We start from the raw sequence: 26,618 nt of genomic DNA, 5'->3' as shown, positions 1-26,618 counted from the left end.
TTGTTGGGAAGATGCATCACTAATGGCTCCAGTTCTTAGTTGGCAGGACCATGGAGCAAAATTGAAGGCTGATGTGAAGATCTCCTTCTACAACTACCTATAGAATATCTTGGGCATGCATAGAGAGACTTCGCTCTGCTTTTGGATACAAGATGTGACTTCTACCTCTGGGTTGATCAGCTTGGAGAACTTGCCGACTGCGATATTTTGCCGATCTATCCTCCTCCTGTCCTCAATTCTCCTTTTAAGACTCACAAATAGTAGCTTGTATGTTATTAACTTTAACAATTTCTGCTGGAAAATTGAGGTTAGAAGGTGTTCTTCTGCCAGACTGCAATTAATAACTCATGGAAGGATTTTCTCTCTCAATTCCCTGCCTGACTCATAAATCAGAAATCAAATGCGAGATAGGATTATGCATATAAATATGGGATTATATATATATATATATGCATAATTTGTTCATTGCATCAATAGAGCTACGGTTCTCTTCCAATAACGTTTTATAACTTTTTCTTAGGTTGTCTGCAGATGAAAAAAAAAAGAGAGAACAATTTTATATTTTTTATGGTTTATGCTTGAATTAGGAATACACATTTGGAATCTCATGCTGGTTTACAAATGGTTGATTAATGAAATGTATTAGCTTTTCCTAAAATAAAGAATGCAACTAATTTAGTCACGAAGAATAATTAAAATCGCAATTAACACACAATTATCGGAGCTTGCATATTTTTTTACCGACAGCAGTTTTATTATTTGTTTGTGTTAAGGCAGCCACAGAGATAATTCTGGCAAGAAAACGTTAGTTTGGAAGAAGACGTCTACTTGTGTTATTCTAACACCAGGCGGAAAACTTAAAAATGAAGAGGACCATTTTTCTTATTACTATTAGTGTTGTTATTATTTGTTAGAGGCAAGGCTTTTGACGAGAGTTAAATGTGTTCAGGGTTATTGATTTTAATAGCTCTGGTGAGGAAGAAGAGGTAAGATAGGGAAAGAGAGGCCAAAGATGAAAAGTGCCACCATATACAGTGGTACCTCTACCTAAGAATGCCTCTACTTATGAACTTTTCTAGATAAGAACTGGGTGTTCAAGATTTTTTTTGCCTCTTCTCAAAAACCATTTTCTACTTATAAACCCGAGCCTCCAAAACTGTAACTGGAGCAGGCGGGGAGAAGCCTCCGTGGGGCCTCTCTAGGAATCTCCTGAGAGGAAATGGCCGGAAAAGGCAGGGAGAAGCCTCCATGGGGCCTTTCTAGGAATCTCCTGGGAGGAAACTGCCGGAAAAGGCAGGGAGAAGCCTTTGTGGGGCCTCTCTAGGAATCTCCTGGGAGGAAACAGGCCCGGAAAAGACAGTCAGAAGTCTCTGTGGAGCCTCTCTAGGTATTTCCTGGGAGGAAATAGGGCCAGAAAAGGCGGGGATAAGCCTCTGGGGCCTCTCTAGGAATCTCCTGGGAGGAAACAGAGCCTCAACCCTCCCTGTGGTTTCCCCAATCGCACACATTATTTGCTTTTACATTGATTCCTATGGAAAAGAATTGCTTCTTCTACTTTTCTACTTAAGAAACCTGGTCATGGAATGAGTTAAGTTCGTAAGTAGAGGTACCACTGTATATCGAGAGCCTGTGATTAAATCCGGATAAAGATTTCAAAGGACACTCAAGCTATAAGGCACCTGAAGCAAAGAATGTCAGAAAGCTTGAAAGGAAACCTGATACCTGATGCAAACAAGGTTCTGATCATTTAAACAAGGAGAAAACACGGACGAGATATGCAGTATCTACTAAAAGGTTATAGGCAAACATAAGGCAGTTCAGGTGAGTGGAGAACTGAGACCTGGGTTTAAATATGCGTCCACAGAAGAAAGTGACTTGGTGACTTTAGACCTCTGTCCAAAATCTTAGAGAAACTGGGCAGATCGAGATGGTGGTCCTATTTTTGCTTTGATGGCAATCCACTGGTGTATCATCAAATTTCATGACTTGATGGGTCTGAGAGCAAGACCCAAGGTCAAAAGTAATCCCGTGACAGAAAGGATATTTGAGCCAAAGGATATTTGAGCTGAACTGTGATTCCAAAATAGCTACCTTCTATTCTCCAGGAAAAGATGGGTTGGGTTTTGATCAGAATGTAAGGCACTTCATTCAACGCTGTTAGGTCAATTGCAGATCTCGCTTTCTTCTCATTCTTTCTCTTCTCTCCTCTCTCTCTTTTCTCTCTCTTCTCTCTCCCGTCTCTCTTTCCCATCTCTCTTCTCTCTCCCCCTCTCTCCTCTTTCTTCTATCTCTCTCCTTTCTCTCACTCTCTTCTCACTCTCTCTCTTGTCTCTCCCCCACTCACTCTTTTCTCTCCTCTCTCTCTTTCTTCTCATTCTTTCTCTTCTCTCCTCTCTCTCTTTTCTCTCTCTTCTCTCTCCCGTCTCTCTTTCCTATCTCTCTTCTCTCCCCCCCTCTCTCCTCTTTCTTCTATCTCTCTCCTTTCTTTCTCTCACTCTCTTCTCACTCTCTCTCTTGTCTCTCCCCCACTCACTCTTTTCTCTCCTCTCTCTCTTTCTTCTCATTCTTTCTCTTCTCTCCTCTCTCTCCCGTCTCTCTTTCCTATCTCTCTTCTCTCTCCCCCCTCTCTCCTCTCCTCTCTCTTCCCCTCTCTCCTTTCTTTTTTCTCTCCTCTCTCTCTTCTCACTTTCTCTCTCTTCTCTCCCCCTTTTCCTCTTTCTTCTATCTCTCTCCTTTCTCTCACTCTCTCTCTCTTGTCTCTCTCCCCCTCGCTCTTTTCTTTCCTCTCTCTTTCTTCTCATTCACTCTCTCCTTTCTCTCTTTTCTCTCTCTCCTCTCCTCTCTTCTCTTTCTCTCCCCCTCTCTTCTTTCCTCTCTCTCTCTCTCCCCCTCTCTTTCTCAACTTATTTAAAACAGAGATCTCCGAACTTGGCAACTTTTAAGACTTGTGGACTTTAACTCCCAGAATTTCTCAACATAACTGGTCGGGGAATCCTGGGAGTTGAAGCCAACAAGTCTTAAAATTTCCAAGCTTGGAGATTCCCGATTTAGAAGATATACGTCTCTGTTCCTTCAAGCAACAGCATCCTCCTTCTATAAACTCATGCAGAATTCAGGAAAGGATGCAGCTGTTTTGGGGTACCTCATGCTATGCTAACATAAAACCCATAACACTTCTACTGATCTGTTTTAGAAGCACACATGGTGCAACCTTGGGTTATTGACAGACGGGCAGAAATAGAATAACTGAGTTGGAAGAGACCATGGAGGTCTTCTAGTCCAACCCCCTGCTTAGGCAGGACACCATTTCAGACAAACGATTGTCCAATCTCTTCTTTAAAACTTCCAGAGTTGGAGCATTCAGAACTTCTGGAGGCAAGTCGTTCTACTGATTAATTGTTCTAACTGTTAGGAAATTTCTCCTTAGTTCTAAGTTACTTCTCTACTTCATTAGTTTCCACCCATCGCTTCTTGTCAGGTGTTTTAGAGAAGAAAGAACAGGGGTTGGCTGACGTGAGTTATGAAACTCATCTCTTGGTTGGTTCCTCAGTTCCACATTTCACCTTTTCGATTGCTTTTTCTTTTAGCCGCTTATGTCGCTTTGCCTTTGATCCACACACACACTGCATATCCAAGCGGACGGACCGAGTCTTTGAAAACGTCTGAAGGGCATCAGGTTTTCTTTCAACTGCAGTAGATTCCCTAATCCGGCCTTACCCTTTGGAACCCCTGATAAAGGCTCAGAGTAATCAGAAGTTTTGGGGTCATCTTGAGCTACAAATTTCCGAGAGCCCGTCCCTTTAGGTTTCCAGGAACCAATCACTTTGGGCGAGACAACAGGGACACTCCCCACTGTGGTAGTGGAAGTTGAAGATAACATCCTGTCTGTATGGCAAACAGATTTTTATTTTTATTAATGTGCATTACAGTCGTTTTTTTTGGTTTTGTGGACCAGATTACCTCCGGAACCGCTTGCTACTGCACGAATCCCAGCGACCGGTAAGGTCCCACAGAGTTGGCCTTCTCCGGGTCCTGTCGACTAAACAATGTCGTTTGGCGGGCCCCCGGGGAAGAGCCTTCTCTGTGGCGGCCCCAGCCCTCTGGAACCAGCTCCCCCCGGAGATTAGAACTGCCCCCACCCTCCCTGTCTTTCGTAAACTACTCAAGACTCATTTATACCGCCAGGCATGGGGGAGTTGAGATATTCCTTCCCCCTAGGCCACTACAAGTTGTGCATGGTATATTTGTGTGTATGTTTGGTTTTATAATAGGGGTTTTAGTTGTTTTTTTATTATTGGATTGTACATGTTATTTTTATTATTGTTGTTAGCCACCCCAAGTCTACGGAGATTGGCGGCATACAAATCCAATAAATTAATTATTTATTATTATTATTATTATTATTATTATTACAGTGATCCCTCGAGTATCGCGAGGGTTACGTTCCAAGACCCCTCGCGATACTCGATTTTTCGCAATATAGTGGTGCGGAAGTAAAAACACCATCTGCGCATGCGCGCAGAGAAAGAAAGAAAGAAAGAAAGAGATGAGAAAGGAAGGAAGAGAGTGAGAGAGAGGAAGAAAGAGAGAGAGAGAGAGAAGAGTGGAGTATTTTTTAATTAATATTTTCTGAAAAATCGCGATATAGCGTTTCGCGAAGATCGAGATTGTGAAAATCGAGGGATCGCTGTATTATTATTATTTCCCCCCCACTTTTACCCCCTTCATCCACTACTGGCTTTACTCAATGGCTGCTAAGTTCTATTTAGAGGGAGATGTTTAATGAAAAATCTGTACAAGAGAAAAGGACAGACAATAAAAAGCGAGATGCTGCTCTCGCGAATTAATCTCCAAATCAGATTAAAAATGAAAGTTCAGTTCAATATCAACGATTGGCCTTATTAGACCCGCTTGAAACGAGACGGACAGATTGTGTCAAGAGGCGAAATCTAATTCAAATCTAACAGTTCACATTAGAGAAACATCTTTCAGCTGTGGCGAGGGGGGTGTTTGCCCAGGTTCGCCTGGTGCACCACTTGAGGCCCTACCTGGACCGGGCGTCACTACTCACAGTCACTCATGCCCTCATCACCTCGAGGCTTGACTACTGTAATGCTCTCTACATGGGGCTACCTTTGAAAAGTGTTCAGAAACTTCAGATCGTGCAGAATGCAGCTGCGAGAGCAATCATGGGTTCCCTAAATATGCCCATGTCACACCAACACTCCGCAGTCTGCATTGGTTGCCGATCAGTTTCCGGTCACAATTCAAAGTGTTGGTTATGACCTATAAAGCCCTTCATGGCATCGGACCAGAATATCTCAGGGACTGCCTTCTGCCGCACGAATCCCAGCGACCAGTTAGGTCCCACAGAGTGGGTCTTCTCCAGGTCCCGTCAACTAAACAATGTCGGTTGGCGTGGCCCAGGGGAAGAACCTTCTCTGTGGTGGCCCCGACCCTCTGTAACCAACTCCCCCCAGAGATTAGAATAGCCCCCACCCTCCTTGCCTTTTGTAAGCTCCTCAAAACCCACCTCTGCCGTCAGGCATGGGGGAACTGAGATATTCTTTCCCCCTAGGCTTCTACAATTTATGCATGGTATGTTTGTATGTATGATTGGTTTTATAACAAGGGTTTTTAGCTCTTTTAGTATTGGATTTTTACATTCCGTTTTTATCACTGTTGTTAGCCGCCCCGAGTCCACGGAGATGGGCGGCATACAAATCCAATAAATAAATAAATAAATAAAATTTGTTTATCCATTTGGCTCACGACTGTCAACTTTGGCTGGCACCTCTAGGTAAGTCTTTTCCTACCATGACTGTTGTCCGAGCAGATGTCAAAGCCTGAATTTCTCTAGGTCCAGTAAAACCTTGCGTGGGAGTTTGACTCAAAATATCCAAGGCTTATAGTCTTAAAAAAAAAAAGTGACACCTAAAATCCATGGCATCACGTCCAAGGGAGACAATACATTCCATTTCCTTAGGGCGTTCATTTGTTGTGGCTCCATGTAAAAATAAAAATCCAGGATAGAGACTGGATTTAGATGCTCATCAAAATGCAAGCTAGCAATGGATGGTTGGGGATTTTTTTTTAAACTGCTCTGGGCATGGTTGATCCAACACTCTTCTGCAACAGCTGAGGAGGCTTTATATGGGGAGAGGATGGGCTGCAGGGATTCGCAAAAATTTAATTAATTTAGGCATGTTGGAACGAAATAACCCTCTAATCTAAGATCACGGAGTGGGGAGCGAGAATAACCTCGCAGCTGAAGCAACAGTTAAAAGACATCTGAGCCCAGAGCAGAAATGGGGTTGGAGAAATGGGATAGAAACATTAGAAGATTGACGGCAGAAAAAGATCTCCTGGTCCATCTAGTCTGCCCTTATACTATTTCTTGTAGAAACATAGAAACATAGAAGACTGACGGCAGAAAAAGACCTCATGATCCATCTAGTCTGCCCTTATACTATTTCCTGTATTTTATCTTAGGATGGATCTATGTTTATCCCAGGCATGTTTAAATTCAGTTACTGTGGATTTACCAACCACGTCTGCTGGAAGTTTGTTCCAAGGATCTACTACTCTTTCAGTAAAATAATATTTTCTCATGTTGCTTTTGATCTTTCCCCCAACTAACTTCAGATTGTGTCCCCTTGTTCTTGTGTTCACTTTCCTATTAAAAACACTTCCCTCCTGGACCTTATTTAACCCTTTCACATATTTAAATGTTTCGAACATGTCCCCCCTTTTCCTTCTGTCCTCCAGACTATACAGATTGAGTTCATGAAGTCTCTCCTGATACGTTTTATGCTTAAGACCTTCCACCATTCTTGTAGCCCGTCTTTGGACCCGTTCAATTTTGTCAATATCTTTTTGTAGAACTGAACACAGTATTCCAAATGTGGTCTCACCAGCGCTCTATATAGCGGGATCATAATCTCCCTCTTCCTGCTTGTTATACCTCTAGCTATGCAGCCAATCATCCTACTTGCTTTCCCTACCGCCTGACTGCACTGCACCCATTTTGAGACTCTCAGAAATCACTACCCCTAAATCCTTCTCTTCTGAAGTTTTTGCTAACACAGAACTGCCAATACAATACTCAGATTGAGGATTCCTTTTCCCCAACTTCCTTTTGTATTTTATCTTGGGATGGATATATGTTTATCCCAGGCATGTTTAAATTTAGTTACTGTGGATTTACCAACCACATCTGCTGGAAGTTTGCTCCAAGCATCTACTACTCTTTCAGTAAAATAATATTTTCTCACATTGCTTCTAATCTTTCCCCCAACTAACCTCAGATTGTGCCCCCTTGTTCTTGTGTTCACTTTCCTATTAAAAACACTTCTCTCCTGAACCTTATTTAACCCTTTAACATATTTAAATGTTTCTATCATATTGAATGATTGAAGGATATTGAAGGATTCTCCAGAGTTTTCTTTAGGATAAAGGCAGGCCAGAGGGAGGCATATTCAGAGTTGTAAGATCACGATGGTGACCCTATCATAAAAGTAGTTTTCATACTTATGATTTGGGGCCTGAGTTTGACCTACTTTGTAGGGAAGGATCCTCAACCTTTTGGGTACCATGATGGGTTCTTATCAGTACAGTCAGGGGTGCAGAACCGGTAGAAAAAAATTGAATTTTTTTCTTTTTTTCCCTTTTGGGCTCTGGGTATATTTTTCCCATCGCAGTAAACGAAGTTGAATGTGTATAATTGTAGAAGAGCTGTGCGTGTGTGTACACACACATACGGTTTATATACTATAGTAGATAATGTATATTTTTGTGTGCCTGTGTGTAATATATATGTACACATATGGCATATATACTTAGAATTAAATAGTATATTTTGGATGTTCAGTAATAGTCAATAGATAAGGAAATCGTATCTCTTTGAGACAAGGAGAGGCCAGGCACCCTAACCCAAGCCCTTAACATGAGTGACGCCAAGTTGGCCACCCTTAAGCCAGTCACATGACCTTTAAGCCACAACATAGAAACATAGAAGACTTACGGGAGAAGAAGACCTCATGATCCATCTAGTCTGCCCTTATATATTTCCTGTATTTTATCTTACAATGGATATATGTTTATCCCAGGCATGTTTAAATTCAGTTACTGTGGATTTACCAACCATGTCTGCTGGAAGTTTGTTCCAAGGATCTACTACTCTTTCAGTAAAATAATATTTTCTCATGTTGAAAGAGTAATAGATCCTTGGAACAAACTTCCAGCAGACGTGGTTGGTAAATCCACGGTAACTGAATTTAAACATGCCTGGGATAAACATATATCCATTGTATGATAAAATACAGGAAATAGTATAAGGGCAGACTAGATGGACCATGAGGTCCTTTGCTGCTGTCAGTCATATGATCGTCAAGCCACTCCCACCTGGTCACATGGCTGGCAAGCCACACCTACAGTGTGGTAATACTGTAATTTTTTTTTTAAAGCCCTTCACTGCCATGGACCAATTTGGTGGAGAGTGACTTTTCCATGGACCAGAGAGGGTGGAGTTTGGCTTGTTTGCGTGACACAGTTTCTGACATGTCGTGGCCCAATTCTGGTCCAGGAACCGGAGGCTGGGGGACCTCCGTTGTTGGACTAACACATCATGGAATGATTTTGGTCACTGAACTCAAATTAGATATTACGGTGTCAAAACGAGATAAGTTTTATTAAAACCTGTATAGCTTCTTAAATCGTGTTAAAAGTTCAAAGATACACTTAGAATGGGATGTTTAGGGTGGACGTTTTATATATGCTTTGTGATTAATTAAATAAAGGAGCTGAGCTTGTCAATCATTTCATTAGTAATTTCAGGACTAATCCCGAAAAGAATAATTGATTTCTGGGCTGGTGTGAATGCATTCCCAATGGCTCAAAAGATCCCACGCTCTCCCCAATTTTCTCTACAATTTTTGTTCTGAAGAAGAAGAAGGAAAAAAAACACACCCCACAATTTCAGAAGTTATAATGCTAAGTATAATTATCAGCACAAACACATTCTTATTACTGGAGAAATTAAGGCAATTCAAACAGAGAAATACACATTTTGGGGAAAATGCGTATTTGAGATAAAGGAACTGGGAGACGTAGTAAAAAAATAAAGAAAGGGAGAATCAGGCAGGGATCAGTATACTGAATTATGACAAGGAGGTGGTTAGCATTCAAAAATGTATGGCTGGGTGGGAAGTGGAAAGAGTAGGCGAGAAAATCTCATCCATGTCGATCAGATTTGTGGGTGAATAAAAAGAAGGACCTCAATTAATAATGAGCTGTTAAACATGCAGCTATATGAGGTGAAAAGTATCGAGCGAGCCAAAACCGAATGGCTTTATCTTGTCCATCAGTGGGAATATGATTAAAAGCAGAAAAGCAAAAATATAAATTAAAAAAAAAAAGCGAAAGATTGCCAACTGCACCCAAAAAGAATGGTAGGTAAAATTAAAAGAAAGAGAGGGGGAATGAAAGAAAGAAAGAAAGGAAGGAAGAAAGAAAGAAAGAAAGAAAGGAAGAAAGAAAGAAAGAAAGAAAGAAAGAAAGAAAGAAAAGAAAAGGAAAAGTCAAAAATATTCAAACTGAAGGAAATAAAAGCTTCATTAATCGGGATGGGGGAGGAAAAAAACGACTGGAAAAAACTAACCAGATGTTGGATCGCCAAATATTTTGTAATCTGGTGTAGTTGTAGTAGGCAAAATTTCTAAAAGAATTAAAGGAACACATAATCAGTGAAAAGTAACCAAAAGGAAAAACGCAAAAGATTTTTTCAAAGCCTGAGCAAGGGAAAAATCAGAAAATTAAAAAACACAATCGGCTACCCAAAAGGGAAGGCAAAACAGGGGGGCTAAACAAAAAATAATAATTAAAAAGGGTTCGATATAATCATAAAGTGGCTGTGGACCTTCACGAACCAGCGTGATGGATTTTTTGGGGGTGGGGGGAAAAAAGACGGTCGGTCGAAGGGATCCGCCACCCAAAATCAAACAGCTTTCGGTTTAAAGGGAGGGCGAGTACTTAGCGCCATTAAAAAAGGATCTTCCACGCCACCTTGTGGCTCGCAAGCCAAACCATGCGGCATTCTCAAGCGGGCGTCCAGGAGGGAGGAGCTTACCGTGGCAATCCCCGAGGTGGGCAGTGTTGCCGTACTCCACGTCTTGCTCATAGCCTCCAAGGCTGTGGTTGTATGAAACAAACAAAGACAACCTGCAATTAACAGCATTAGTTGGGGGAAAACCAAGGAGAGGGCAGCCACATCAATCAACAGCATCATCAATGAAACCGATGCCAAATCCACCCACCCCTGCAATGTGATAGGTACGTAGGTACAGTGATACCTCGTCTTACAAACGCCTCGTCATACAAACTTTTCGAGATACAAACCCAGAGTTTAAGACTTTTTTGCCTCTTCTTACAAACTATTTTCACCTTACAAACCCACTGCCGCTGCTGGGATACCCCACCTCCAGACCTTCCGTTGCCAGAGAAGCACCCATTTTTCTGCTGCTGGGATTCCCCTGAGGCTCCCCTCCATGGGAAACCCCACCTCTGGACTTCTGTGTTTTTGTGATGCTGCAGGGAAATCCCAGAAGGGGAATCCCACCAGTGCAAAAATGGGTGCTTCGCTGGCAACGGAAGTCCGGAGGTGGGGTTTCCCAGCGAGGGGAGCCTCAATGAAATCGCAGCATCACAAAAACACAGAGGTCTGGAGGTGGGGTTTCGAGGACTTCGGTGTTTTTGTGATGCTGCGATTTCACTGATGCTCCCTTCACTGGGAAACCCCACCTCCGGACTTCTATTGCCAGCAAAGCGCTCATTTTTGTGATGCTGAGATTCCCCTACTGGGATTCCCCTGCAGCATTGCAAAAACACAGAAGTCCGGAGGTGGGGTTTCCTATGCATGGGAGCCTCAGGGGAATCCCAGCAGTGCAAAAACGGGCTGGCAAAAGGGGTGAATTTTGGGCTGCACGCATTAATCACTTTTCCATTGATTCCTATGGGAAACATTGTTTCGTCTTACAAACTTTTCATCTTGAGAACCTCGTCCCGGAACCAATTAAATTTGTAAGACAAGGTATCACTGTATAAGTCTATTTATGCACAGATTAATTTTCTTTCTTTTTTTAAAAAAATAATTTTGATTGAAATTTAAACATTAAAAAATGGTACACAAAAAAAATACCTAAGCAAACATTAACACAAACACATCTACAAAACAAACCAAAAGAAGAAAAAGGAAAAAGAAAAGAAAAAGAAAAGTTTGAAAAGATGCTAAAATTAAAACATTTCAGTCCATTAAACACATTTTTGTTTTTGTTATGGCAGATACAGTCGGTATAGAAAAATTAGTGCTGGTTATTAATTTGTATACAGTGGTACCTCTACTTACAAACCTAACTCTAGGAATCTCCTGGGAGGAAACAGGGCCGGAAAAGGTGGTGAGAAGCCTCTGTGGGGCCTCTCTAAAAATCTCCTAGGAGGAAACAGGGCCGGAAAAGGTGGTGAGAAGCCTCTGTGGGGCCTCTCTAACAATCTCCTGGGAGGAAACAGGGTCAGAAAAGGTGGTGAGAAGCCTCTGTGGGGCCTCTCTAAGAATCTCCTGGGAGGAAACAGGGTCGGAAAAGGTGGTGAGAAGCCTCTGTGGGGCCTCTCTAAGAATCTCCTGGGAGGAAACAGGGTCTCCACCCTCCCTGTGGTTTCCCCAATCACACACATTATTTGCTTTTACATTGATTCCTATGGAAAAAATTGCTTCTTCTTACAAACATTTCTACTTAAGAACCTGGTCACGGAACCAAGTAAGTTCGTAAGTAGAGGTACCACTGTACTCTGAAAAATATTATATTTATAAATGGGGTGGGTGGGCACTGGACTCAAGAGAGGATGCCTTAGACCAGTGTTTCCTAACCTTGGCAACTTGAAGATATTTGGACTTCAACTCCCAGAATTCCCCAGCCAGCATTTGCTGGCTGGGGAATTCTGGGAGTTGAAGTCCAAATATCTTCAAGTTGCCAAGGTTGGGAAACACTGCCTTAGACAAAAAATGAAGGGCAGGCCTCATTTCCAATAGCAGATCATTACTCTAATGGTTTAGTAGGTATTCTTCTTGACCATGATCCATACTGTGTTGAGTAATCTTCTTGACCTTGATCCATGCAAAATGAGTGTTCCTAGGCCTCCTATTGACACACAGTTCATGGCTAATGAATGAAGGCCAACTCTAGCAAGCTTTTGGTGTTAGCTCACAGTTGCTCTTCCAATTTTGTTGCCCTTGCCCTAAGGATTTTCTCATTAAGCCATGACCCAAATTACCAACAATTAAACTATTGAACGGAGGGCCTGACCTATGAGCTATTTCCTGACAAAGCAGCACCACAAAATGTCTTTCTGTCTACCACCATGGAAGACATGGAGAACTTCCAGTCTGGAGCAAAGAAGCCTTCATCCCATCCATCATCATTTACTGTGCCTCAATTATGGGATGGAAAGCAATGGAGAGAAGGTCAGGAAAAGGGCAGGAATGGAGGCTTTGGACAATGCCAGTCTTAAACGACGGGGTGTTTCGAAGCAAATGCGAATTAAGATTCTTATTCACATTTCCTAGATTTAAATGTCCAAATTTGGGTAACTGGATATTGGACCAACTAAATGCTGGAATTGTTCTCGCCAAAAAACCTGAACTTCAGTTCACATACAAACGGTAGTTAATCTAGCCCTGTGTTACCATTTTTTGTTTTCGTGAAAACCTGAATTAAAAAGCGATAAACATGACATAAAAAATGAACAGCATCCTGGAGTCTTAAAAGGTAACAAACAGCAACAAGAATAGCCTTAAATTAGGGAAGAAGAAAGTATAATCAGGCATGAATGGAGCCTGCCACAGTTCCCATGGAAAGGAAATCTGAGTGAAGGATGGTTTATGTGCCAATGTTTGGGTCTTAATTAAAGACGATCCACTGTAATTGAAGACAGCTCTTTAAAAAGTCTCAGTAGAAGCCTTTTTCGTTTAGGGTTTAAAAGCTTATTCTACAACATTTTGTGGGGCAGAATGTCATTTTGGTAACGGGGAGCAGTATGGTGGACTGGCGGTGAAAATGTTCACCTTCTGCTTGGAAGGCTGAGAGTTCAATCCTAGGTAGCCGCAGATGTTTCTTTCCTAGGAAGAAAAAGTATCTGCTGTGAACTCCCCATAGGAGTCAGGGAGGGCGTCCAGCCAGTAAATTCTCAACTCCATTCAACTGCCCTGATTCTACCCCAAATTAGGGAATTGCAGATTTGCAAAAGGGGAGTTTAATGTCATTTTGTACAGCGAGATAAAACTCAAAAAATAAAATTGCTCTACTTACAACATGCTTGCTCTCACTCTCCCGCAGGATCCGTTGGACAACCAGCCACAATAAGGGTCCCGAGAAGCAATGCAAGTCCTACAGCAAAGCCAAAGAAGAGATGAGTCATCCGTTGCCTTGTGGGATTGGCAGAACCAATTGCAAGAGGTTGTAGAGATGCCTTACTTTTTGCACGATCCATGACGCTCGCAACGACTCAGGGGGATTCTTATGATGCAGCTGGAGAACGCAATGAACAATGCATGGTGCTCTTTGTCCAGTTGTAGAGAAACGACTCTTTTGTCCTCTTCACCATCCCCATTACATCTGTGAGATACAGAAATTTTTAACATCTTTACTTTTTGGGGGTTATCCAATTGTGGATGCTTCTCATCTCAAGCCTACGTTGAGTAACATTGGTTACTTTGTCTTTCAATTACAGTTGTACCTCTACCTAAGAACGCCTCTACTTACAAACTTTTCTAGATAAGAAATGGGTGTTCAATATTTTTTTGCCTCTTCTCAAGAACCATTTTCCACTTACAAACCCGAGCCTCCGAAACTGTAACCGGAAAAGGCAGGGAGAAGCCTCCATGGCACCTCTCTAGGAATCTCCTGGAAGGAAACAGGGCCGCCACCCAAAATCAAACAGCCTTCTCTCTAATTACTTTTTTTTAACCAGAGGATAACAAGTGCATGTTGATATACTTGCAGAGTTCTGGAGTATCGGCAACATCCTGGAACATGTCCATGCATACGTACATGAAAACAAAACGTGCTCACCTCAAAGCAAAATGTGGTCCAACTATGATTTTAAATTATGCAAACCCACATTTCTTTATATACCGGGTTTCACTAAGGCAGGATGAGAAGACAACAGGGAGGGAGGGAGAGGGGAGGGAGGAACAAAGGAAGGAACGAAGGAAGGAACGAAGGAAGGGAGGGAGGAAGGAACGAAGGAATGAAGGAAGGAACGAAGGAAGGGAGGGAGGAAGGAACGAAGGAAGGAACAAAGGAAGGAACGAAGGAAGGGAGGTAGGTAGGAAGGAAGGAACGAAGGAAGGGAGGTAGGTAGGAAGGAAGGAACGAAGGAAGGGAGGGAGGAAAGAAGGAAGGAAGGGAGGGAAGGAGGAAGGAAGGAAATAAGTGCTGTGAGTGGTCCTCGACCAACCCCGGTAATGATAGATTCTGAGGATGAGCCAGGCCCATCTTGGCACCCTGGGCCAGTGATGTTGCCAGCTGATGCAGAGAGTGAGAGTGAGGGAGAAATAAACCTGGATGAACCTGGGAGGCCCCCAGAGGTAGCAGATATACCAATGACAGTAGGGTCTGACTTAGAGAAAGAGGAGGACCATGAGCCTTTGCTGGATGCCCACTTTAAAAGGCTAAGAAAAAGACAAGAATACTTGTATGGGAAAAGGAAGTAGTCTTTTGTTTGTTAACTCTAGGAATTGATGACCATTCCCCATAGATATTTAAGGGTGGCCAATGGGAAATTCAGGGTGGAATTTCAACGTTTTGTAATGGAATCGGCTGATGTTTGAGTTTCCAGCTAGGTTACACTAGCCAACTGTTATTTCCCTGCTAAAATCCTTGGAGTAGAATTGCTGTAACTGTAAGTCGGTGAAACTGGAGACTCTTTATCTCATAAAGGAATTCACAGTTAGCTTTGTTCTTCGGCAGCAGCCTAGCCACTGGATGGTTATCTTGTAACTCCTCTCACTGAGAAGCTACCAAGATACACTCACATGCATGAATTTGGCTTGTATAAATGAGGCTTTCTATATAAAAAAGATTGATTTGAAATATCAGCGCATGGATTCCTTTGTTTTCAATCTGTGTAGGCCCGGGTTAGAACAGGAAGGAAGGAAGGAACATAAGAACCTAAGAAGAGCCATGCTGAATCAGGCCAAAGCCCATCGAGTCCAGCATTCTGTGCCCCACAGTGGCCCACCAATTGTCCATGGGGATCTTGAGCAGAAAGAGAAGGCAAAACCCTCCCTTTCCTTTGAGCCCCAACAAATGGTACCCAAGGGAACCCTGCCTGCCTCTACCAACATAGAGGCGGCACATGGATATCCGTTTCAATAACCACCGATACACTTGGCATCAATTAATCTGTCTAATCCTGCCTTGAAGCTACCCAGGCTGACAGATGTCACAACCACTTCTGGAAGTGAATTCCATAAACCGAGGACCCTCTGGGTGAAGAAATATTTCCCTTTATTTGTCCTCACTTTCTTACCTATGAGCTTTAGGGAGTGACCCCTCATCCTAGTATTGTGTGATAGAGAAAATAATTTTTCTCTATCCACCTTTTCTATCCCATGCATGATTTTATACACTTCGATCAAGTCACCCCTTAAACACCATCTAAGTAAGTAAGTAAGTAAGTAAGTAAGTAAGTAAGTAAGTAAGTAAGTAAGTAAGTAAGTAAGTAAGGAAGGAAGTAAGTAAGGAAGTAAGGAAGGAAGTAAGTAAGGAAGTAAGGAAGTAAGGAAGGAAGGAAGGATGGAAGGAAGGAAGGAAGGAAGGAAGGAAGGGAGGAAGAAGCTCTTTTCAATCAAGTGGCTAACAGCAAAAGAGACCCAAACAAGATGGACACATCAAATCAAACAAGATGGACACCATCAAATCTTTTGCAGAGATCATCAAATAAGACCTACTTTGCGTGATTGAAAGCATCAATCTCTTCCAGCAAGATGCTGTCATTCAGAGAAAAAGCTTTGGTCTTCGCCAGGATCTTAAGCACCATTCCAGCTTCAGAACCCACAAAGATGACCGTGTAGTTTTGATACGGACCAGCTGAACGGTCCACGGCTATTGCGGTCAACCGATACCTGTTGAGATCAAGACATTCTCTCATCACAACTGCTCTCTCCACCGTCAGGTCCTGGGTGTGGTTTTGCGAGGACGATGGGATTTGTCGCAGAGAGCTTTGGGAGGACGATGGGGAGTTGAATGGGCAGAAACAACTTTCTTTAAGGAGGAACGAGCCCTCCGAAAGCTTGTTTTCCATAGCTTTGAAAGAGAAGCATCATATCTTTTGCCCATAGTGTGTGAAATAGGCTTCGTTTTGGTAGCGGCAGCTGCAACATTAATTAAATAAAGGTTGCCTGTCATAGAAACAGCATATTTTGTATGAGGGAAGGAAAGAAAAAAACCCAACAGGCTCAATAACTATGAAATCCCATTCTTCATGGCACCGGCATTAATCAGCCTTCCCCTGTAGAAACATAAAAACATAGAAGATTGACAGCAGAAAAAGACCTCCTGGTCCATCTAGTCTGCCCTTATACTATTTCCTGTATTTTATCTTGGGATGGATATATGTTTATCCCAGGCATGTTTAAATTCAGTGACTGTGGATTTACCAACCACGTCTGCTGGAAGTTTGTTCCAAGCATCTACTACTGTCGGTAAAATAATATTTTCTCACGTTGCTTCTGATCTTTCCCCCAACTAACCTCAGATTGCGTCCCCTTGTTCTTGTGTTCACTTTCCTATTAAAAACACTTCCCTCCTGAACCTTATTGAACCCTTTAACATATTTAAATGTTTCGATGATGCCCCCCTCTTTTCCCTTCTGTCCTCCAGACTATACAGATTGAGTTTATTTATTTATTTTTATTTTTATTATTATTATTATTATTATTATTATTATTATTATTATTATTTATAGAAACATAGAAACATAGAAGTCTGACGGCAGAAAAAGACCTCATGGTCTATCTAGTCTGCCCTTATACTATTTTCTGTATTTTATCTTAGGATGGATATATGTTTATCCCAGGCATGTTTAAATTCAGTTACTGTGGATTTATCTACCACGTCTGCTGGAAGTTTGTTCCAAGGATCTACTACTCTTTTAGTAAAATAATATTTTCTCATGTTATTTTATTTTATTTATTTATTTTTATTTATTAGATTTGTATTCCGCCCCTCTCCGAAGACTCAATCCGGGTCCTCATTTTACCCATGTTGGAAGGATGGAAAGTCTGGTGTATAATTAATATATTATAAATGTAGTGACTTTAATGCTAATATAATGCTAATATCTGTATATACTACTATTAATTTAATTTTCTTTGATTTTCATCTGTGCTTACTATTGTGTTTTCTTTTTTAAAAGTGGAAAATTAATAAAAATATTTAAAAAGAAACGATGATTGCAAAGCCCTGAGTTCCCAGCCGAAAGGCTACCAATTAAGTTCTGTCTTTGTGGTATTCAATTCAATTTCAATTTATTAGATTTGTATGCCACCGCTCTCCGAAGACTCGGGGCGGCTCACAACAATAATAAAAACAATATTCCAGCGAAAACAAATCTAATATTAAAAAGCACATAAAACCCTATCATATTTTAAAAAAGCAAACAACATATACATACCCAAACATAAATATAAAAAAAAGCCTGGGGGAAAGGTGTCTCAACTCCCCCATGCCTGGCGGTATAGATGGGTCTTGAGTAATTTACGAAAGACAAGGCGTGTGGGGGCAGTTCTAATCTCCGGGGGGAGTTGATTCCAGAGGCCCGGGACTGCCACAGATAAGGGGCCCGCCAGACAACATTGTTTGGTCAACGGGACCCGGAGAAGGACAACTCTGTGGGACCTTATCGGTCGCTGGGATTCGTGCGGGAGCAGGCGGTTCCGGAGATACACTGGTCCAATGCCATGCAGAGCTTTAAAGGTCATAACCAACACTTTGAATTGTGACCGGAAACTGATTGGCAGCCAATGCAGGCCGCGGAGTGTTGCAGAAATGTGGGCGAATCTAGGAAGCCCCACGATGGCTCTCGCGGCCATGTTCTGCACAATCTGAAGTTTCCGAACACTTTTCAGAGGCAGCCCCTCTATATGAAACACAATGAGCAAAACCTCCAGAAATACGAACTGTTGTTAACTACGACAGCCCACTCCCCTTTAACTTAAACTCAGAGAGAGCTGGGAAAGAACTGTAAAGCGCTATCTAAGTCTAAGGGCCATTGCTACTTCTAGCAAACGAATCTGCAAAAATCCCCAAACATTGTCTGCCTCTTCTCAACTCTGGGAAGCCTTCTGTCCTTATTGGGGGAGTGGGGGGGAGTTGGATTCTATTTTGGACCCGTTGCTCCTTGGCCCAGTGCCCAAGCCGTGGCTCTTACCTGACTCGTGTCTTTGTGAACCACGGCTCCTCGATGACAGATGGAACGGCGGAGTCCATCAAAGGATGGGACTTGATGAAAGAAAGCGTTTCATCTGGGAAATCAATGGAGGTTTTGTAAGCCTCTGCCGGACCATGCTTTGCACAGCAACCAGGTCTGGAAGGAAAGCAACAATTTTTTCCCCGATGTTTTTTTTTCTTTTAAAGTAAAAATAGCGAGAGGAAAAAAAAAAGGGAGGAACCATAAATTCAGAGTCCGACAGAAAACTGCTGGCTGGCTGGATATAGATAGGAGATAGAGATAGATGGATCTATCTATCTATCTATCTATCTATCTATCTATCTATCTATCTATCTATCTATCTATCTATCTTCTCTCTCTCTCTCTCTCTCTATGTATAATCAAATGTTTTTGCTGAATATTTAAAATTAAGGGAGACTAGGATAGCGTTATTTCGGCCTTGCTCCAACAGAAACACACACACACACACACACACACATATATAGGGAGAGGAGACAGATAGATAGATATATAGATGATAGATTGATTGATAGAGAGAGGGGGGGATTAGATAGATAGATAGATAGATAGAGATAGGAGATAGATGGATAGAGATAGATAGATAGATAGATAGATAGATAGAGATAGAGAGAGATAGGAGATAGATCGATAGATGATAGATAGATGGATAGATGATAGAGAGAGAGATAGAGAAAGATAGGAGATAGATGGATAGACATAAATAGGAGATAGATCGATAGATGATAGATAGATAGAGAGAGAGAGAGAAAGAGAGATAGGAGATAGATCGATAGATGAGAGAGAGAGAGAGAGAGAGAGAGAGAGGAGATAGATGGATAGAGATAGATAGATAGATAGATAGATAGAGATAGAGAGAGATAGGAGATAGATCGATAGATGATAGATAGATAGATAGATAGATAGAGAGAGAGAGAGAGAGAGATGTGTGTGTGTGTATGCATACACACACACACACACACACACACACAAAACACCTTCGAATCAAATCAGTGAAGCTTTGCACAGCCCACGTCGACAAATATTTTACCTTGGCCTTGGTATTTTGTCTTCGGGTACAGCTGTCCAAACAGAGTCGGGGGTTTTCTGCTCTTTAAATCTCCCTTTGAAGGCTTTCTCAATGTCTTCCATGTTGAAAGCACAAACTGCCGAGCCAGGGATGCTGTCAAAGATGAAGAAGACGAAGAGGCAGTCAGGGAGAAAAAAAAGAAACTGGGTCATGTGTGGTTGGCAGGACTTGCCTCTATGACAATGATGGTGAACCTATGGCATGGGTGCCACAGGTGGCACACGGAGCCATATCTGCTGGCACGCGAACCGTTGCCCTAGCTGAGCTCCAATGTGCATTTATGTGCCGCCAATTGATTGTTGGCTTGCACAGAGGCTCTGGGAGGGCGTTTTTGGCTTTCAGAGAGCCTCCAGGGGGATGGGGGAAGGCGTTGTTACCCTCCCGCTCGGCTCTAGGGAAGCCTTTGGAGGGCAAAACACGAATTTACTGGGCCACCAGAAGCTGAGAAACAGGCCATGTCCGGCCTCCAGAGGGCCTCCAGGGAGATGGGGGTGGGAAAGCTCTTTTTGCCCTCCCCAGGCATTGAATTATGGGTATGGGCACTCACGCATATGTTATAGTGCGCGCCCAGTTCTTTCGGCACCGGAGGAAAAAAAGGTTCGCCCTCATTGCTCTATGAGGTTAAGGTTTGTCCCTCTCTCACCTGTTCAGCTGTGTGGTGAAAACACCGACCACGGTAGGGATGCCACTGATTTCAATGATGTCTGTGATAGACTGCAGCACATCGAAGTAGAAAAACGAATCCCCAGGCACTGAGCAGTTGAGACGTGCTTTTAAGAAGGAGGTCCAGTGTTTCTCCAGCACCCGCTGAGAGCCTCCCATGTCGTTTTTGCAAATGCGAGCCACGCGGGAATACACAGCCTGAAGGAGAAGAGCAAGAACAGATACAAACTCAACGTGAACCACTCCTGTTGTGGTTAGCTCTGGCCCAGCTCCTGCCCCAAGGACTGTGGATGTGGGGGAGACATCCACATGCTGCAGGCCTGTTTTGCCCCCGGTGGAATCTGATGATGAAGGCTCCTCTGACCAAGAAGACATGAGTGACAGGGAGGAGGAGAGTGGGGCAGACAGCTCAGAAGGAGATCAATTATCTAGCTCCTCCTTGGATTCAGAACAAGAGTTAATGATACAGCCACGCATGCGGAGAGCGATGCATAGGCAGCAACAACTGAGAGATTATTATCAAAGAAAATGAGGCCACCTCATTGGGGCTGTGGTAATTAGTGAGGCTGCTATAAATAGCAGCCTGTGGGTTTGGCCATTGTAGAGGATTATCTGATCATTGTGTTTCGTGACTGCTTTACTGACTTTGACTTTTTGTGTGCTGATTTTTCCCTGCTTTGAAACTAAAGCAGAGCAAAGTGTGTTTCACTTTGTGAAAGAAGAAGGACTGTGAATTGCCTCACAGCTGCAAGCTAAGTATCACAGAACTGATAAGGGACTTGGACAAATTACCAGTTTGGTTGGAGACGAGTGCTCTTTGCTATACCAAAAGAGGGCTTGGTTTAAGTGAATTTTCATTATAAAGAACATTGTTTTGAATTTTCAAACGTGTGTGTGTCTGAAATTTGTACCTGTGAATTTTGGGAAGGATTCTACCAGAGAGCCCGACAGTACACACTCCAAACTCGACTGCAGGAAATACGACTTTAGTAACTGATTAGTTGATGCATGGAACTCACTACCTGACTCTGTGGTATCATCACCTAACCCCCAAAACTTTACCCTTAGACTTAGTTACTTTATGAGAAGTGCCCTCCACTCCTCCACTCGCAACCGAATACCCCACGCAACTAGACTTACAATCCTAGGTTTAGAAAGCCTTAGAACTATGTCACCTTAAACACGACCTACGCATAGCCCATAAAATCATTTGCTACAACATCCTTCCTGTCAATGACTATTTCAGCTTCAACAACAACAATACATGAGCACACAACAGACACAAACCTAAAGTAAACCACTCCAAACTCGACTGCAGGAAATATGACTTTAGTAATCGAGTAGTTAATGCATGGAACTCACTACATGATTCTGTATTATCATCACCTAACCCCCAAATGTTTCCCTTAGACTATCCACTGTTGACCTCACCCGATTCCTAAGAGGACAGTAAGAGGCGTGCATAAGTGCACCAATGTGCTTTCCGTCCCCTTTCCTAATGTTTCCCTCTCACTAGCATCATTGTAAACATTGTTATATCTTTGTATACCACCAATATGTACTTGACAAAACAAATTAAATAAATAAATAAACAAATAAACAATAGCCATAATCACAATCATCACAATTGTAAAAGCCTTGGTGAAGACAGACAAAGTCGATGGATGGATAGAAAAGAGATAGGCAAATCTCTAGTTTGGAAAGTCGGTTCAAGGAGGATTTCATTGAATCTTTCCATTTGAACGGATTCTCCAAATGGCCAAATGCATTGTTGAATCAGATAATGCAAAGGCTTCTATGCCTGAAAAGAAATGTGTTTTAATTTGAAGCTGGTTTGGGGGGAAAAACAACAACACATGAAATCCATCTCATCCTTATAAAATCTTATTTTTGAACCAAGTCAGATTGGAATAAGTTCGATTGGATTTAAAAAAAATACAGCCAAAAGATGAATGCAGGTCAATGCAAGCATTTTGTATTGACTCATCAGTACCTATATTGTATTGTATTGTATTGTATTGTATTGTATTGTATTGTATTGTATTGTATTGTATTGTATAGAACTACGGCGCCTAAAACACGATTTGAGTATTGCCCACAAGATCATATGCTGCAATGTCCTACCGGTCAATGACTACTTCAGCTTCAACCGCAACAACACAAGAGCAGGCAACAGATTCAAACTTAATACCAACCGCTCCAAACTTGACTGTAAAAAATATGATTTCAACAATCGAGTTATCGAAGCATGGAACTCATTACCAGACTCAATTGCGTCAACCCCTAACCCCCTACATTTCTCCCTTAGACTCTCCACGATTGACCTCTCCAGGTTCCTAAGAGGCCAGTAAGGGGCGTACATAAGTGCACTGGTGTGCCTTTCGTCCCCTGTCCAATTGTCTTTCCTTTCTCTCACTTATCATATATATTTTCTTTCTTTCATATATCCTCTCCCCTAAGTTCACTTTTACCCTTATATATATTACTACATGTCTATTTTTCTTCCTATGTATTTGTGTATTGAACAAATGAATGAATGAATGAATGAATGAATAAATAAATAAATAAATTGTATTGTATTGTATTGTATTATTTGAATTTGAATGCCGCTCACTCTCTAGGGACTTGGGAGGCTCACAACCATAATATCCAAGGTACAAAAAGCAAACCTATAAAAACAGTTTAAAACAGTTAAAATAAAACAATAAAACCCATGCATAACATGTATGGCCAGGTCTTGTTGATTATCGTAGTCAGATCTTCAGATATTACAATAACAGGGTTAAAATCAGCCACAAATATACAATCTAGCAAGAGCATCAATTTAGCCAAATAATTAATTGATCCTGACTTGGATTTAGAGAACTGAAGAATCCTCTTGGTTGAAAAGCAAAACATCTTCAAAGAAAAAAAAACTCCAAAGAAGTCCAGTTGCCTTTTGGAAAAAGTACCTTTGATTTGGATTGAGCCCAGGAATAATTCACCCACCCTTTCTATCTATCACTTTGTTCATGAGATTGATTTTAGAGTGTTTATGCCGGAGGGTATGACAGTGTTCTTGGCTTTCAGTGGAATTCCAGCTGCATTCCAACAAGTGGATGGGCCCGAGATAAACATATTTGTTTTAATTCTAATTCACTGTATTTACCCCTTCTGACATAGTCAAGATTACAAAATTGCCAGCGATTTTTGGAGAGGCTTTAAGGGGTCACAGCGAAGGTTCTCTCTCTCTCTCTTTCTTACTCTCTCTCTCTTACTCTCTCTCTCTCTCTTACTCTCTCTCTCTGTTTGTGTATATGAGTGTATGTATGTGTGTTTGTGTTTGAGAGAGAGAGAGAGGGAGAGAGAGAGAGAGAGAGAGAGAGAGAGAGAGAGAGAGAGAGCTATGCCCTCAAGAAACATAGAAACATAGAAGATTGACGGCAGAAAAAAACACGGTCCATCTCGTCTGCCCTTATACTATCTCCTAAATTTTATTTTAGGATGGATAGATGTTTATCCCAGGCATGTTTCCATTCAGTGACTGTGGATTTAACAGCCACGTCTGCTGGGAGTTTGTTCCAAGCATCTACTACTCTTTCAGTCAAATCATATTTTCTCACGTTGCTTCTGATCTTTTCCCCAACTAACCTCAGATTGTGCCCCCTTGTTCTTGTGTTCACTTTCCTATTAAAAAACCACTTCCCTCCTGAACCTTATTTAACCCTTTAACATATCTAAATGTTTCGATCATGTCCGCCCCCCCCTTTCCTTTCTGTCCTCCAGACCAGTGTTTCCCAACCTTGGCAACTTGACGATATTTGGACTTCAACTCCCAGAATTCCCCAGCCAGCGAATGCTGTGTCTCTGGGTTGTGTCTTAAGCCAAATGTGAATAACGCTATGGCTGTGTTATATTTTGCGTGGCACAAAATAATACAAAAAGGTAAACAAAACAACAGATGTGGCTTTTGAGAGAGACAAAACGAAGAGGAGAAAGGTTACCACCTGTGACCGTTGGGGATGCTACTTACATTTTCAAGCATAATAAAGTATAACTGAACGTGAAGTCTTGGTTTGAGGACAAAACAGCGTGCACAAGCAAAAGAGAAAAAGGGGGAAACGACAGGAGAGCATTCCACAGCCTTCTCCAGTGAGCCCAAGTATGAAAATACCACCCATGCAGAAACAAATCAAACAAGTAGAAGGCAGTCCACGCCTTTGTTTTCACACCCAAGGAATCAATTCCGAGACTCTGTGCCACTTATCGTAACAAGCGGCTGCATTTATTCTTACCTTGCCTAAATTGTTATGTTCCACCGCAATCTCTCGAAAGAAGAAATAAACAAAGTTCCCGTATTCGATGGCGTGAAGGAAATGGGGCTCTGAAAGGCACAAGGGGAAGGAAAGCAGTCAAAACATTTTGCTAATGGACAGTTTAAAAAAAAACAGACGTTGAATTATTCTGATTAAAACCACCTCGGGTCTTAGAAAGGATGGTGATGTTTCTTTGGTATCCTTTCTGTTGGGTTCCTTCCTTCCTTCCTTCCTTCCATCCTCCCTCCCTCTTTTGCTTTAATCTATCTTCCTCCTTCCTTCCTTCCATCCTTCCATCCTTCTTCCTTCTCTTTCATCTTCCTTCCTTCCCTCTCATCCTCCCTCCCTCCCATTTTCCTTCCTTCCTTCCTTCTATCCTCCCTCTTTCGCTTTAATCTATCTATCTATCTACATTCCTTCCTTCCCCCCTCCCTCCCTCCTTCTCTTTCATCTTCCTTCCTTCCCTCTCATCCTCCCTCCCTCTCATTTTCCTTCCTTCCTTCCATCCTCCCTCCCTCTTTCGCTTTAATCTATCTATCTATCTATCTATCTATCTATCTATCTATCTATCTTCCTTCCTTCCTCCCTCCTTCTCTTTCATCTTCCTTCCTTCCCTCTCATCCTCCCTCCCTCTCATTTTACTTCCTTCCTTCCTTCATTCCATCCTCCCTCCCTCTTTCGCTTTAATCTATCTTCCTTCCTCCCTCCCTCCCCTCCCTCCCTCTCTCTAAACTCTAAACATAATTGGTTTTAACATCACCAACTTTAAAATGAGAATTTTAATTTAATTTACATAATGTTATGGCGCTTGTTAATTTTGTTTACTTGTGTTTTTTCATCTTTTTTGTTTCTTTTTTTCCTACTTTATATTATTCATTATTTTTAAGAGATGGGAAAAGAGACAGAACTGCCTTATAAGCCTTTAAAAAGGCTAAATTATAATATAATCTCCTTCCTTCAACAAAACTCCCTCATTAAACCCAGGAAAAGATAGCTAGAGCGGAAGGCAAAAGCAAACAATCTTTGCTTGCAAGGTTTCCGTTACTACAGACTCAATAAAGTGTAGATATATTGTAGTTTTCCTATGGAGTTAATTCTTGATTTGTGGTATGTTGTAGACCCGATTCTACAGAGTGCATGGAGAAAGTTACATGCCTAGATTCAGTCTCCATCATTTGTGGAAAGGGTTGGGGAAAATCCTTAGATGAACTTTGGTCCTCTGCTGTAAGGTGACAAGTAGCCTATATTTAGCTCATCGGACTAATGGAATCAGGAACCGAGAATCCAATTATTGGTTTATCTAATCTACTGCCGCTGTTTTGCTTGGTTCAGTAAAAAGACTTTCCCTGCAAATTTGGTACCCAAAAGCAATTTTTAATGGGAAATGAAAGGGACTGTACTAGGAATTTGGAGGATGCATGCCATATATTTGGGGATTAAACGTGAGAAAATATTACTTTACTGAAAGAGTAGTTGATGCTTGGAACAAATGTCCAGCAGACGTGGTTGGTAAATCCACAGTAACTGTAAATATGCCTGGGACAAACATGTATCCATCTTAAGATAAAACACAGGAAATAGTATAAGGACAGACAAGATGGACAGTAAAAAGCCCCCCAAGGAATTGGGTTACAGCTCCATGGTCTTTGTTACTACAGCTTCATTCATTTGCTGAGTTGATTGATTGGAGGATTCTTTATTCTTTATCCTTGGGCCAAATTGAACAACAAAAAAAGTAGGTTTCCTTTTATTTGTTCTATGTTGAAAGTTTGGAATAGAAAAACTCGGACAAGGACTTGTCTAGTTACCAGAATTTATAGCAATTAAGGAACCAGTGCAGATAAATGACACTTATGTAGAAAAAACAGTAGCAAACAGTTTTACTTTTCAGTGCAAACAAAATATCTTCTGTCTTAGTCTTCTATTTACAGGAACAAACTTTACTTTAGCTACATGCAGTAAAGCTTACTTGAACGTAGATACTAAGCCAAACCAGGTTACTCCGTATCAACACTACAGCTCTAACTCAATACTTAACTCACTTAACTCACATTCAAACTGCCAACTAA

General features: G+C 41.8%; 1 protein-coding gene across 6 annotated transcripts in view; it reads right to left on the bottom strand.

Moving 5' to 3' along the window:
- The window catches only part of SEMA6D (semaphorin 6D), a 94,581-nt gene that overhangs the window by 5,235 nt on the left and 62,728 nt on the right, over positions 1–26,618 (bottom strand). The window contains exons 10-19 of one of the 6 annotated variants that reach the window (XM_070763168.1): positions 24,529–24,617; positions 20,235–20,452; positions 19,553–19,684; positions 18,484–18,639; positions 16,004–16,177; positions 13,524–13,664; positions 13,359–13,436; positions 10,127–10,218; positions 9,659–9,715; positions 3,718–3,885 (exon numbers count right to left, since the gene is read on the bottom strand). In XM_070763168.1, the coding sequence (XP_070619269.1) occupies positions 3,718–3,885; positions 9,659–9,715; positions 10,127–10,218; positions 13,359–13,436; positions 13,524–13,664; positions 16,004–16,177; positions 18,484–18,639; positions 19,553–19,684; positions 20,235–20,452; positions 24,529–24,617 (1,305 nt within the window). The remainder of the gene's footprint in view (positions 1–3,717; positions 3,886–9,658; positions 9,716–10,126; positions 10,219–13,358; positions 13,437–13,523; positions 13,665–16,003; positions 16,178–18,483; positions 18,640–19,552; positions 19,685–20,234; positions 20,453–24,528; positions 24,618–26,618) is intronic. The other 5 variants (XM_070763169.1, XM_070763170.1, XM_070763171.1 and 2 more) reach the window with 5 other exon arrangements.

This window comes from Erythrolamprus reginae, chromosome 10 (genome assembly GCF_031021105.1).
Source record: "Erythrolamprus reginae isolate rEryReg1 chromosome 10, rEryReg1.hap1, whole genome shotgun sequence".
Taxonomy (NCBI): Eukaryota; Metazoa; Chordata; class Lepidosauria; order Squamata; family Dipsadidae; genus Erythrolamprus; species Erythrolamprus reginae.
Note: the sequence above shows the minus strand (reverse complement) of the source record. Positions and strands in the feature narration are given on the sequence as shown.